Raw genomic sequence first — 14,797 nt, 5'->3', positions numbered from 1 at the left:
TCCTCCCTCTAACTCATGTCCGTGTGCCTGAAGCGTGCGGTGGGTTGGAGGGCCGAGAGGCGTGAAAGCCGAACGGTAAACACGGTAATAAGGAAGTGGTGTAAAGGCGGGGAACAGCGGGGAGCTGATGGGACTGCGCTGCTTAGCCAGTTCCCCTACATTTCCTGCCCAGCGGGACGCCTTCAGCATGTGGCTCATGTCTCAGCACTTACTGTAGTGCTGTCAGTCTGCTATAATATCCATTCCCATTCACTCCCTCGTTCACTCTCTTCTCTTCAGATTTCACTCTGAAGCTCGTCAGACTGTTTGTGTCAATGAAACACACAGGGCCATGTCAGCGGGGTGAGGAAGAGTTTAAGGGTTTGAGGCCATTATAAAACCACTGAAGGGGCCACAGATACTTCTAAAGTCCCAAGTAAGCAGGAGAGACCTTATTTAAAAAGGGTTTTATTTTGGAGGAAACTCTCCACACTGAAAATTCAGTACTTTTTAAATAAGTTAATTATCAATCTACATTTCAACAAACCAATCATTTATTTTAAACTATTTTCCATATTTCCAAAATAATCTACTGTTTAAGAATAGTGCTTGTGAAAATGAATAATATTTTTTTTTACTTAATAATTAAAATACAAATCTATTTAAATCTGCTACATGATTTTTTTTACTTTTTGACATGTTTTCAGTACCTGTTATTGCTGTACAAACAAAGGGACGTCTGTTTAACATTTATCGACTTATCACATCAACATCTCCCTGTTCATCAAACCCATTGCACACACACAGACAAGCAGGCTCTTCTTGGTTTAATGCACCGTAAATACAATTTCACACTTGTAGCGACTCCAGTATGCTCCCAATTAACCCTGCAAGCTTCTTCATCCACCTGATTAGAGAAATTATCAACGCACAACAACAACATGGCCCTGTGGCTTCACAGACACACTGAACACTGGTGTTTTTTATCATTTCATTTCAAAGTTCTGGTGTCATATATTTTGTATATAAAAGTGTGCATAATCCAACAATTAATAATCAGCATCTATAACTTAACCACAGAGTACATGCTGTGCTCTTGGTTTCAACCTAATTGACTCTACACAAATGCAATATGATTTATTTAAGTACATAATTAGACATTTTTTGTCAATGACAGTTAACGATCAAATGTTAAATACAAATTTCCCATTTTATATTTATTTTTTTAATTTACAATCTTTTTTATTTCAATTTAATAAAGCAGAATGCCAAAATTACACACTTGAGCACATCAGATTATACATATATTTGATTATTTTTTGGTTGGTATGTTTGTCTGTCATATCTTTCCTTTTCTTGTCTCATTTTATGTCTTTTTTTTCTCTTTATTGATTCTGTTTTGAAAAGGAAGAAATAAGGTAGTTATTAGTTTCTAATTTAAAGAAGTACTACATTTTTTTATTTAAAATGCCTGTATGTTTCACCTCATAAAGCTGCCTGTAAGTGAAGCAAGCAGTGGAGTTTATCTCTGTTGTCTGTGGGAGCCGTGTTATCGGGGTTTGACCTGAGTTAAACATTCTAATTACAGTCAGTTCAAATGAGCACCAGTGCTTTGTATAATCCCCACCCAAGGGAGGGAGCATTTCACCTAGTTTAGGATGAAACAGTAGCCCCCCGCCACAGCCGCTTTCCTTGAAGTGGAAGAGAGAAGAGAGTGTGAGGGCCAAGTTGGGAAGTCACACAAAGATGATCTGCCTCACAGGCAAATATAAAGCGTGAGCTCAGGTTAGTAACCCACCACCTCAGCTGGCTCTATCCTTGAGGGGAGAACCCACCTGTTTACAGATGGAGCTGTCAATTAGAGCTGCTTAATCTGGGAATCAGTTGAAAATAAAACATGGTCTTCTGGTGGCAATCATGTGTCAGTTAACTGAGATGGAAGCACAACAGATGGACGATGTGGTCCATCATCAATGACCTCTGACATGAGAATAGTCTTGTGACCTCCCAGAGCTATGCCCTTGGTTAGCCTTGTTATCTGAACGAGCCATTCTGCATGCTAAATTGACAGTATACTGTCGACGCATTCAAGAGTTCTATTCCACTGTGAGTTGCAATAAAGCGCGATAAGTCAAATAAATTCACCAAGAGACATTAGCTCTTCACTGAGATAAGCTGAACTTTAGAATATGTATTTGAATTCAGAAATTGTCACTTAAAGACTTTGAGAATATGAGTGCTGGCCTTCAATAACGTATTTAGAATTTCATATATACTGCTCGAATTTTGTGGAATTGACACAAAGTTGACATCCTCTCTCTAATCTTTAACACCGCTCACCATTGAAACAGAGCCACATGTTGGAGGTGGGCTCCTGGCTCTCTCCCAGAGGCCCTATTCCCATGGCTAGACAGATTACTGTGGGAGGAGAAGGGCTGCCAGGGGAGACTGGTGCCCCTATTAGACGTACGGAGCAGGGGTTGTAAGCTGGGGCGGTGGAATGGAGGGAAGGATGGAGGGAGGTGGCAGGAAAGAGGGGTGGATAGGGGGATAAGCTGCTCTGAGAGTTGAACGGAGCTCCAAAATGGTGTGTGGGGGCAAAGGATTAGGGGAGCGCTGAGGAAGACATCTGCTTCTGTGCCAAGCTCCACATTATCAAAGACACCAGCGTGTCCCACATCATCAACTTTTCATGAGCGCACTCACTGGTAAATATCAGTCGCAACGGCTTGCGTCTCAAGGGGACAGCACGGGGCGAGGAACTTTTCATTATTTCACAATCAGAAAAACACAGTTCTGAAAGGCCTCTCTGAAAAACTTGGATACCATATCAAGTTTCTCTTCCTTTACTTATTCATCTACACATCCCATTGTCCTGTAATCCATTAAACGTGTTCATTCAATCGGGAGTAGTGTTGTACTATAGGTATGATAAATATTTCCTCTGTATCTATTATGAAACAGACAATAGTTGCTCTTCTTCTTAACCACTGGTATATATTTCATAAACAAAAGGCTGACCTTCTCTTCTTCTGCAGCCCTCAGCATGCTCTCCCACATGGCCCTGATGATGGGGATGTCTTGGTGTCTTGTGGTGTAGCAGTGGGCCTGGACAACATGAGCCAGAGTCAGGCTGCTGATCACGGCCTCTAGAACCTTCCTCACATAGCTGAAGGACAAATGGGCCTGAGTCCTGGTGCCAGCCCTTACCAGTTGCATGGTACATGGGACCAATGCAATTTGGCCCGCGCAGAAAACCGACTCATCAACCTGGAGGAAAGAGCATACAAGAAAAACACAGCAATGTTGGCATCAATATTAACAGTCCAAGGCCAAAATAGCAGCTAGGTGAGGGCGTACTTTCTACTACACCAATGTTTTTACAATTCATCCTTGGGGGGGAAATGAATGTCTGTACCACCAAGCCACTAGTGAGGATAAAAGAAATGGCTACGGTTTTCTTAGTGTATTGCCACCCTATACTACAATGCTTGAACATATTTACAGTATATCAGACATTCACAAAAACACACAGGCTAAAAGCTTACATCTCTTTACTTATCCATGCTTGACATTAAACTACAGCCTTGAACTGATCTGGTAGGGTAGTGTTTGGTAGTGAGCTGATCCAAAGGAATGCAGACTTATTGCTAAGGAAAAAATCTGCCCCTTAGAGCCTGAGAACCTGAGTCTTAGTCATTAATGACAATTAAAAAAAAAACACTTGGTGACATGTATATGCACACAAATATAGACATATATATATATGTGTATAAAACCCCAGCAGTGATTGTGCAAGCTTGTAGGGAAACTGGGTTAAAGAAAAAGTGCAAAAACAAAATAAACTTTAATTAGACAATTATCAACTATGAACACATACTTCAATAAAAAAAAACGATAAAATGAGTTGTTTTTTCCCCAAGTACAATGCTCATCAATGAGGTGCTATAATCAAATTAACATTAATTATAAGTGTATGTTTGAGTAGCAGTGCATTAATTAACAACTTTCACCTCTGCCATTTATCAGCAGCTTATCACCAACAATTCTCATTTCACAAGCAGGTAATCTGTGAGAAGCCTGCCAATGTGTCTCCGTTGCACAAGTGTTATTTATAATGTGATAATAAGCTCAATTCTCTGTTAAATACCTCTGTTAGAATTAAGCTTCTTGTATAATGAAACCTGAAAAAAATCTATCTGTTTAATGCAGAGAGATGCGTAAGGATGAGGGGTGGCATTAAGGAGGTCAGGTCTTTAGAGACCCTGTGGCTCACCAGTGTTTGAGGTTAGATGGCATTAGTGCTTAACACTAGCTGCTGGTCAATGCAAATAGCTGTTGGTGACATGTTGATAATTGCTGGCCTATGCAGGGACCTTGGAGCACATGCAGATCTCCAGGGAGGATCAAGAAGGCCTGAATCAATTGATACATGGCCCGAGACAAGGTCCTTCACTGATTAGCAAAGACATAGCCAGGGGTATCATGTTTCACAGTGAGATTACCAGAGTTAGCATAGACTAAACGTATAACTCAAGACTTAGCGCCCTCTAAACCAAACTTACTCCCCCACTTATTTCAAACAAGCCTTTTGTTTTCTCTATTTGGTTCGGTTTTAGGCCCACACAGATAGGCCAAGACACAACTTCTTCAAAGGAGGAAAACAAAAAATTGAATATTTTTTTTTACTGAAATGTACGTCTTTAATGGGATACTAGCAGAACAAGATGCTATAGCTGCAGAACTGTTTAGCTAGAGGGCAAACATGGTCATGGCTATTTCCATAATCAGATGGGTTTGCCATGATCCCCAGCTCCTGGGTTCACTTGTCAACTTTGATGAATCTCCAGTTTCCATCTCTGCTGCTCCAAATTACTGGGACAGTGCGGGAGACAAGAGACGGAGGGAAGACGGACGCGAGTGAGTGAGTGAGTCAGTGTGAAGAAAGGGAGGAGATAAGGCCCTCGCTGCTTTCAACCAGTTGGATCAATCACCGGATCATTTACCTGCGAGCACAATCTGCCCGAGCGCCTGCATTACTATGTCTGCCTTACATAAAAGCCGGATTCCCACACATCAACAACAAATTGTCACTGGCATTCCATTTATGAGTCATCAAATGCCATCATATCCACTTCAACAAAGAAGGGCTCCATCAGGTTGGACAGGTGGCCAGAATCTCTTAACAAGCTCGTCCCCATGAAAAGAGCTCGCTCCACTTTGAATTCATAAAGGCCGGCTACCATTTGTCGATTTGAATATCAAAAGGGGCTAGCATGGGGCCCCTTGACTGTTAAAGGCATACTCCCATAGCTTCTACCAAGCAGGTGTGTGATGATCAATTATTAAGGATCCCACTCTGGTTACTCTTAGTGGGAGGTGGAATTGGGGATTTGGGGGTTTGTGGCGGTGGGGGCACATCTTTCTCTGGTGAACCTGGATGGGGGAGAGACAGTGGAGAAGGGAGAGCGAATACTATTTACATAAAATTAACAGTTCAAAAGAATGAGTTCACACACCAATCAAACTTGTTAATTGACTGTCAATGGTGTGTCCCTGAATATACAACAGAACTACATTATTCATCTTAGGCCTTGACAGGGAAGACAGTCCAATTTGCATGGGCGTTCTAAACGTGATCAACAACCACAATGCCACATGCATTTTTAATAGCCCAGAGATGGGATCCTTTAATATTCATAAGGGTCAAACAATTGCATATGACATTAAACTTTCTATAACAAGGTAAGTATTTTTCAAAAGCTAGTCTTAGCAGTCTAAATGGCCCACAGAGAAAAGGGTGAATCAATACTACATGGTCTGTTCTACTACTTCTTAAATATATTGGATATTTCCTGTCATAACTTTAAAGATTTTTCTTTGAAATTTCGGGTTTTAGTAGCTGCCTTTTTGAACATTAATGAATGTTTTATTTGATCTCAGGTCAGTTTCTCCATCAGAAAAAAAATATACAGTGCTTATGGGTGGACAGTTTGGACAACATTCATATCAAATAAATATCAAAGCGGTATCTAATTTTCAATATTTGATGAATTCAAGATAAACTTTGTCCCATTTAGTCAACTGCTTTTTCAATCTTCCTTTTTGATGTTTGATACAATAAAAATGTATAATTAATCTAAATATAAGAAAAGCAAACAATATCACATTGTGTTTCTCATATTTTTGTCATTATATGCTTTGCATTGTACAGTGTATTGAAGAAAAAGACTGAGTAATCAGTCCTTACAGCCCTTATAGTAAAAATGGACCACAACAGACTCTTTCCTTCTCAGTATTACCTAAGCCCTTTTTATGCTTTATCAACCTTCATTTCAAGGCTAAAACGCCATCACTTTTCTAATAAACCCAATGACAAGTCAAAAGGTCACCATCCCCAAAGACATTCCCTCTCTCCATCCCTGTGAGCTGCAGATAGAAACGTATATGTAAATGCACTCAGAGAGCGCCTGGCTGAGTCCACTTCCAACCCTTAACGGTGTCTCGTTTCAGGCTGGAGTGTCTGAGGTGTTTCTAATTGCAGTTTTTGTCAAAGAGCTTCCAGAGATGACCAGACAGTGCTAGACTATATTCACATTGGTGTTAGAGCCCTCTGGGCCCCCATCGTGTTGAGGACGTCTCCGAGTGTCATTAGCAGAGCTTTGGGATGGTATGGATGAACTGGGCTGGCCTGGATAAAATGACCTGGTATTGACGAACAGTCAGGTTTTTCTGCCTGGTTCCAAGGACAGTGAGAGGTGGAGAACTGCTCCACCGCTCCTATCAGATATGCTAATGGTCACATTTCTCCCCATTGAGACCTCATGCATAATTTAACCAGGAAAAATGATAATACAAAATGTGTAAAATAGGTTAGATTAATAGGGTCTAACTTTTCCCTTATGCAAGGACACATGTAACCAAGCTAAAAGGGTAATGGCAGCACAGTATCAGCTACGGGGTGGGTAATTAAATGCAAACTGTAAGTAATATCTGTAATATGTCCTTTCATGTAGGTGTTGCAACATCTTTTTGAGCGTTCTTTACAGCCTCATCATGGAGTAAGGGTAAAAGAGTTAATAATAATAATAATTGAGCCTTTATTAGTCCCACAATGGGGAAATTATTTCTCTGCATTTAACCCATCCCGGAAGAGCAGTGGGCTGCAATGAAGCGCCCGGGGAGCAACTTGGGGTTAGGTGTCTTGCTCAAGGACACCTCGGCATGTTGCCGGTAGAGGGGTTTGAACCACCAACCTTGTGGTTACGGGACAAGCGCTCTACCTCATGTGCCACAGCCTGCCACAATCTTCAGAGCACCAGGCTTTCCAACTAGGAGCTTAAACTTTTTAAAGATTATTTTTCAAAGTTGTATGCCTTTACTAAATAGTCTATAGTGAATATAGACAAATTGTTAAAGTTTGACATGGTTGAAATAGGCCAGAAGCAAACCAAGGATGTGGTATTTCAGAACTTCATTTGATGTATAAACTATAATATATTTTAAATGGAACTCTTTGGTTCACTTTTAATCCCTTTTGGAACATTCTTAATATATGTGACAAAATTTCCAAATTTCTATCTTGACTCTTTAGTAATTTTTCTTCTTTTCTTGAATATTTTAGGGTTGGCAAATAGCTCAAAATAGTTCAAAATGTGGGGATCAAAACAGAGGTTGAAGTTCTGTTGAATGTATTTAAGTGCATATATTATTTCTGCTTTTTGGCGGGGATTTGATTTGCAGCGACTGTTTAATCCTTGTGTGGTGGATGGCAGTTTGTCAGGGATGTGTGCTCTGATTTCATCTTGAACTGGCTTCAAGTCTGTGGGGCTCTTTCAGCATTAGTGCATTCAAAGCAGATCACGTCTGGGAGTGGGAAATGATAAGAGATGGGCTCATGTTGTGCTGCGCCCCGAGGAAATTCTGCCTCTTCTGACACCTCATTTCTACAAATACAAACCTTTCAGGAGAACCACAACCGTTCTTCCCTCTACAGAATCTCTCCCCATGTTAGGCTTCTCATATAAGGCTTCGTGGGAAGGGGGAGGGAGATATTTGCCTTTTTTCTTCCCTCCTGTTTTTTTCTCTCCACTATCTTTATTTTTTTCTTCCTGTTTGTGCTCCAGTTTGAGCCTAACCCTGTATGCTCAACTGTCACACAAAATCAGTGTTACTTAACGGCGACATAAATAGCCGTATGAAGTGCACAAAGAGAAAGAGTGCAAGTATAGGGCATTTCTGAATGCATTCTCTCAGGTCTAAAACTGCACATTTATTTCAGGAAACGAACCATATGTTCAAATCACAAGGTTATTATGATGACAAAGTTAGAAGTATACTAAAAATTACACAACTATCATGAGCCATTGTTGAGGCAACGTGTGGTCAGTCTAAGCCAGGGACACTGGCCTTGCCCCAACCCCCACCTTCCCCTAGCTTATGCTTATTTTTCTGTTGTGCCTGTATGTCTGCCCTCAACATGCCCACTCCATAGACACTGAACCGTGTGGAAGAGTAACACTGTCATGTCAGCTCTGGTCAACTTTGTGGTAGTCAGGAGCTGCCGCTCAGTACTATGACCAAGGTCAGAGAAGCCTGACTGCAAGATGCTCAGGGAGACACATCAGAACGCCAACAGGCATGAATAAACAAATATATATATATTTTTTTCCACAATCAAAAAATATTTATATTTTTACCACAATATTATATATTGGCATGGTTTCTGTGTTTTGTTATAAATTGACTGTTTCTATAATTATGTTAAAATGAAGAAATACGATCAAATAAAACATAACAACTCCTCAAAGCTAATGTAATAAAATTGTCTGTTGTTGTTGAGTTCTGTGCCACACCAGAGCTGGGCTGTGGATGAGGAGTGATGGAGGGGCATGGTTTTTCATTGCGTTAGGCAAAATGCCCTGCTGCCTTCAACTGTCCCGACCTCATATTTTTTGACAAATTGGTTTTGAGGCTTTTACGACTGATGCACATATCGCAAAAATCATTTCTGCCAAGCTTCCTCTATGACCTGCCCGTGGGACATGACAAGACCCTCCATGCATCGCTCTATCAAACCGAATCTTTCCAGGACAATGCAAATTATGACAAATTCCATCATCCTGCATTATGCGCTTTCCCGCTAATCTCCCTAATTCGAGAGAATCGGGGAGGGTCTCGCTGTTTCAGCTGAGGGGCATGTTGTCTGATTGAATGATGCTGAAACTGCAACCCTCAACCCCCGTTCTTTCTCCCTTCCCAGCTGTGACCACCTCGTCTCTTCTGTCTTTTCATATTTTTCCTCTTTTTGAAGCTCCATCTCTTGGCCTGGCTTGTAATGGAAACACTAAACTAACCTGGGCACAAAGGAATTATGTCAACATGAAATGGATCAAGCATTAAAGCGTTACTATGAGAAGTGGTGAAGTCTCTGTGTGTGACAGGGTGTGTGTGTGTACGACATGAAGGATAGGACCACAGTGTGATGTGTCTATTCTGCATGAGAATGTCAAAAACAGATCAGCCTGCAACACAACGACATGAAGCTGCTGGTTCCAGAGAGAAAAGTCCTCTGTATTGTAATGGACACAACATGTAGTTCAGTATTCACAAGTAAAAGATGGACAACAGACAAATGGAAAAAAAAGAAAAGAAAAGAAAGACAAGACTAAACAAGACTGTGCAGAAAATGTCGTGGAATGCAAAAAGAGATGTATTCCCTTCTGGTCTCAACAGATGGCAGTATGGCTGCATTAAAAAGGCAGCTGAAGAATCAACAATGCTGTTCTTACAAAGTCCACTCAACCCTTGGACAGGCTGGCTATACAGCATCGAAGTCTTCACGGATTTTCTTACTTTCCTTTTTTTTGGCAAAGTCAAAATGTTTTCATAAACATAAATACCACCATTAATATGGATGGAGGAAAATTATGAAAAAAAGTCTTAAATTGTATGTGGTTTTCATTGCAATATATATGTACAAGTGTTTTTCTATATTACTTTTTTTCATCAAATACTGAAAATCAAACGTAGCTGAAATGTGCCTATAAAAATAATTAAATTAAATTAAATTAAAATCTAAGAAGAAAGATTTTCCATCCAAGAAATCCTTGCTTATACGTACTTTGGAATTATCAAAACATGTTGTTTTACTGTAAATGTGCACCAGAGATAATAACATTCACACTAAAGCAAACTGATAAAATACAATATACTGAAAATGAATTAAATCCCTGCTGAAAAATAGATCAAATATTAACATTTGTGTCGAGCATCAAATTCAACTCAATAAATTTTAACATGTGGAAAATATTGAATGAACTCTTACCCTGAGCATCTCAACAACATTACATTACCCAGACTTACGGGGCCTGACATCCCCTTAGATAATAAATTCATAATATCAATAATAAATATATATTAAAAGTGAACATGCTGATATGTCCGTAGAAAAAACAGGGGGCTGTATATTATTCATCTGCAGCAGTTTTTACCTTAGTAAAGCATGTTTTGATGACAGTGGCATTTGAAATATGAATGACCCAGGTTAAAAGTTACTACTCAAAAGAATTGCTCCCTGTGAATTTTTTGATGAAGCGAGTGTAAGCGCTAACTCTTTCCTGACTAATAAATGAAGACAAAATGGCCATGCTCGCACACTATTGCATGTGGATGTAATAATCATTTCTAACCAGAGGCGCTGACTGCCGGTTTTAATGTGTGCAACTTATGGAATCGCAGAAACATAGGAGAGAATAAAAATTATAGAAATCATCTATAATAGCAGACAGTGCAGGGCTGTACAGCAGTCAGTAGCGGAATCTGCTGCAACAAGCCGTCTCTAAAAAGCCCCTCAGTCTGGGTTAGTGACAATCAGTGTTAAAAACACTGTTTGTTGGTAACATATCAATCATGGTTTATTGTTATATATCATTTATTATGTGCCAACAAAACAATATTAATTAAATGCCAGACAATTAAATTCAATTCATTCTGTTTGGCCGATAACTATACGTCAAAAATATGGAGCAATTCCGTGGTTATTTTTGCCTATATTCTTATGTTTAATTACATTTTCTTGAAGCTAAATTCCTGCAATGTTTCTGTGTTACTTGTTTTGGATAAAAGATTTTGCCCATGAGTGAAATGTTGAAAAGTTAGGGGGTTATATTTCTCCCTAACGCTGTTCCCTATTAGTTTCTCTATGTCACCACACTGGTATATGTGTGGCAACTGGCTCCTGTATTGTTCTGTCTGTATTTGCCACACGTGTATATCTCACAAGGAGCATCTTCCAGTTCCTCCCTATCTGTGTGTTTTTGTGTGTGTGTGCAGAAGCCCTGTCAGCTATGCCCTCTCGTCACTGCAGGGGGAAGAAACACACCCGGGCAGCTCTGAATATAGTGGCTAGTTACCATAGTAATGGGATGGTCATACGTCTCTCCTTTCTCAGACAGTGATGGGAGTGGACAAGACATGGCGCTATGCTTTTTATCTATGCATTTGGTATTCAGTTATTTCATTCCACAAATAAAAAGCCAAGCCACTGCACCTCTTCTTGTTCTGTATTTAAATAGAGGGGTGAAATGGGAAGTAAATAGTTGGATATTGGGGGGTAATAATTCACACATGCAACTACAAATAATGATGTGTTTTGACTGAGTGTTTGTGATTGCAATTGTAACGGCGCAAATGTCTTGGCATATATCTGCTGCAGTGGGATCTTCATATGACGCTTTTCAGATTTCAGCCTTCTTGATATCTCTGAACCGTTCGCCCCTCCACTGCTCATCGGCAGTGACAAAGTGAGAAGAAAACAAGCACACACACACACACACACACACACACACACACACACACACACACACACACACACACACACACACACACACACACACACACACACGTAGCATGTGGTTGTCTCAAATTAAAAGAGAAAAGAGTAATCCATCAAAAAAATTATTATTCATACATCATTTCTGATTACATTCATCTTTGTTCCATTAAATGCTCTAGTATATTATATTCATATACTGTAGCAACATAAAAAAATAATTACATAACATTTCTTTATACAGAAAGTAGTCAAGTAATTAGCAAATCTGCAACGGTGAAAGATTTGGGGGGCTGACCATTCACTAGAGACACCAGAGACCTGTTCTCTTAAGGCCTCCCAGGAAATTATGTGAGACACGTACACACATTACTTATACAGTATATATTTACATGCATATCTAGTGTAGGTGTATCTCCGCATCATCCAGTATGTAAAAGAGGCAGAGGGACGATGGCTGTGGCTATCCTGTCCTTGCTTCCCATGGCTTGTTGACATGAACCAAGGCAGTCAGGCACCAATAATACATGAAGAGCTGCTCAAAGGCAATTAGGATCAGTTGTCAGGGCCGGGCCCATTAATGAGTGGGAGTGTGGCAGGGGCCGGGGTGGAAGCGCAGCGCTGGCGTACGCGGCCGCGTGAGAGTCGATGCACTCTGACAGATCCAGTCCTTCCCCTGTCCTCGCCTGGTACAAGCTGATACCAGTCTGTCCCCACGTGGTGCTGCAGGAGCAGCGGCGGCGCAGGATAATGTATTAAAGAACGCACTGACTCCTGAAAATGACCGCCGCGATGGCAGGTCAGCCTCTACGCGGTCACAGCGGGGGTGGGGGGGGATAGGATTGGGAGGAACATAATTACCTCCACTGCCGTCTACCGCTTCCCATAAACCTGCCCCCTCATCAAATTAAAAACCTAGTCTGGTATGACCTCTCACATATATGTGTACACATTTACAGGCACAAGTGCCCAACCCCCATCCAGTAGCTCTAACAATGTCCCAGGACGGCGCTATGACCATGTGTCAACGCAGATATACATCTTGGGATGGGAAACTATATTCGTGGAGGGGGAAAGAAGTCCCTGATTTGCATACAAGAGCACGTAGGCCTGCACACCAGCAAACATTTGCCAACAAATGTAAAAGGTGCTGATGGTTTATGATAACATTTTTGTTTGTCTTGACTTAAGTCTTTTTCTATTTGCTTGTCAATCAAAGTGGGCTGAATGCTCTATATACCTGTCCTGTCAGTCATGAACGTGTTACAGTGAGTCACCTGTGACCAAACCAGTTTACCTTGTGATACAGCCAGAGCCTTCCACAAAGAGCTCACAGGTTTGTATATGTGTGTGTGTGTCTGTGTCTATGTGTGTGTAAGACCTGGCCTCGGGGCATACAGCCGACAAGCCACTGTGCTAAGGTCTTACTGGGTTTGATCAGTGTGTTTTGTGTGTGTCCAGTTCAAATGAAGACAGTTGACCCCAGTGTTTGGGTAGGATGAGTAAAGCCTACGGAGACAGACTCAGGTGATGTACGGAGACAGGAACTGAATCGATGCTCGCTGGGGAAGGGCTGTGAGGTGAAACCCGACTGTCTGTCAAAAACCTTTCTGACTATCCCCAGACAAAAAGGTTCAACCCGTTGCGCACAACTCAGGCATTCAGGAAAAGGAAACAACGAGCCTATTCTACTTGTGTGCCTTCAGTGAAATGAAAAGGAAAAAAACCAAATCTGTGTTAACATCCTCCACTGCAACTAGGAGCAAGTAAGTACAAGTGCTGAAGACCGTAGTTTTGAGAAGCCTTCAACCTCATGACTGCTCAAACCGCTGAGCCTTCAAGACCTCATTTTTCATCGACTCAATTACTCGACAACTGTTCCCCTCCTGGTCCCCCCCCCCTTCCTCATCTCCCCTCCTCCCTGGTTGGAAGTGATCATTTGTTCTTTATTAAAGTTGATAACATCCCTTGCATTGTCTGAGTGTGCACGCGAGAGAGCGAGCCGCCCCTACTGTTCTAGCCTCCAGCGCTTCGTATTATTGGTGCATTATTTCACGCATGCCCTCCTCTTTTATCAAGCGCTTTTGAAGTAATGTTAATAGACTAGAAAATTGAGACATTTATGAAGTATGGGCCGTGTTTATGAAAAAATCCATAAAGTATGACAGGGGAGAGGTGAGATAAAAGCAAGGTTTTAATAGATTATGGCAAACAGGGGAGAGGCGTCAGATGCTGACAGGCACCTCCTCCGAGATCCCTCATATTTTATGGGATTAATTTTGTTGTATTAGAAATGAAGTTAAATGTCCTAATTAATCTGTTCGTGCTGCATGAATACCTCCCCGAACGCAGACGCACGCACACACACTGCTTTTTTGGCTAATTACTCTTCGGTGGTAATTGAGGAAGATGCAGTCTCTAGATGTAGCGGAAGTTTGGGGAGGTTGGGGGGGTTGGGTTGTTGATATGATGGAGGAGGGGGCTGCTGAATTGTGCATGTTGACTCTCTTACAGTAGTGAAACAATCCGACTGAGAACAACAAACCATAAAACTAAAGCACTTAGCTTAATTCTGCTATTCATCACGAAAATTTTTGCTTTCTCACTCGCCACACTAGCTCATATTTATCTGTCAGCCCTTTGATCGTTCACCATAAAGCAGGGCGGCTATCTACACAAACTCTTTGTGTACTATGTGTTCCCCTACTACATTTAAAAAAAAAAAAAAAAATCACTGTTGGAGAATGATAGGTTAAATATTCATGTGAGGCAGTAGATGCATACCACGTAACCACAAAGTATATTCAACTTAGTTGGCGAATCTTAACCACATTTAATACCCATCTTCTCTCTCATACTCTCTACTGTCAATTATCTTAAAAAGTCCTTTAAGTCATTTATAATATTCTCTATAAGCTTTGATGTTGACGATAATAAACAAAATCAAAATTAGGCTCCAGACAAGCAGAGAAAACTTCTACCTCC

The 14,797-nt window shown here is 40.9% G+C and overlaps 1 protein-coding gene across 1 annotated transcript in view; it reads right to left on the bottom strand.

Annotated features, from left to right (window-relative positions):
- The window catches only part of dph6 (diphthamine biosynthesis 6), a 57,388-nt gene that overhangs the window by 9,191 nt on the left and 33,400 nt on the right, over positions 1-14,797 (bottom strand). Inside the window, exon 13 of the mRNA XM_054614629.1 lies at positions 3,001-3,249. Within this exon, the coding sequence (XP_054470604.1) occupies positions 3,001-3,249 (249 nt within the window). The remainder of the gene's footprint in view (positions 1-3,000; positions 3,250-14,797) is intronic.

The sequence above is a fragment of the Anoplopoma fimbria genome, chromosome 15 (assembly GCF_027596085.1).
Source record: "Anoplopoma fimbria isolate UVic2021 breed Golden Eagle Sablefish chromosome 15, Afim_UVic_2022, whole genome shotgun sequence".
NCBI classification, from domain to species: Eukaryota; Metazoa; Chordata; class Actinopteri; order Perciformes; family Anoplopomatidae; genus Anoplopoma; species Anoplopoma fimbria.
Note: the sequence above shows the minus strand (reverse complement) of the source record. Positions and strands in the feature narration are given on the sequence as shown.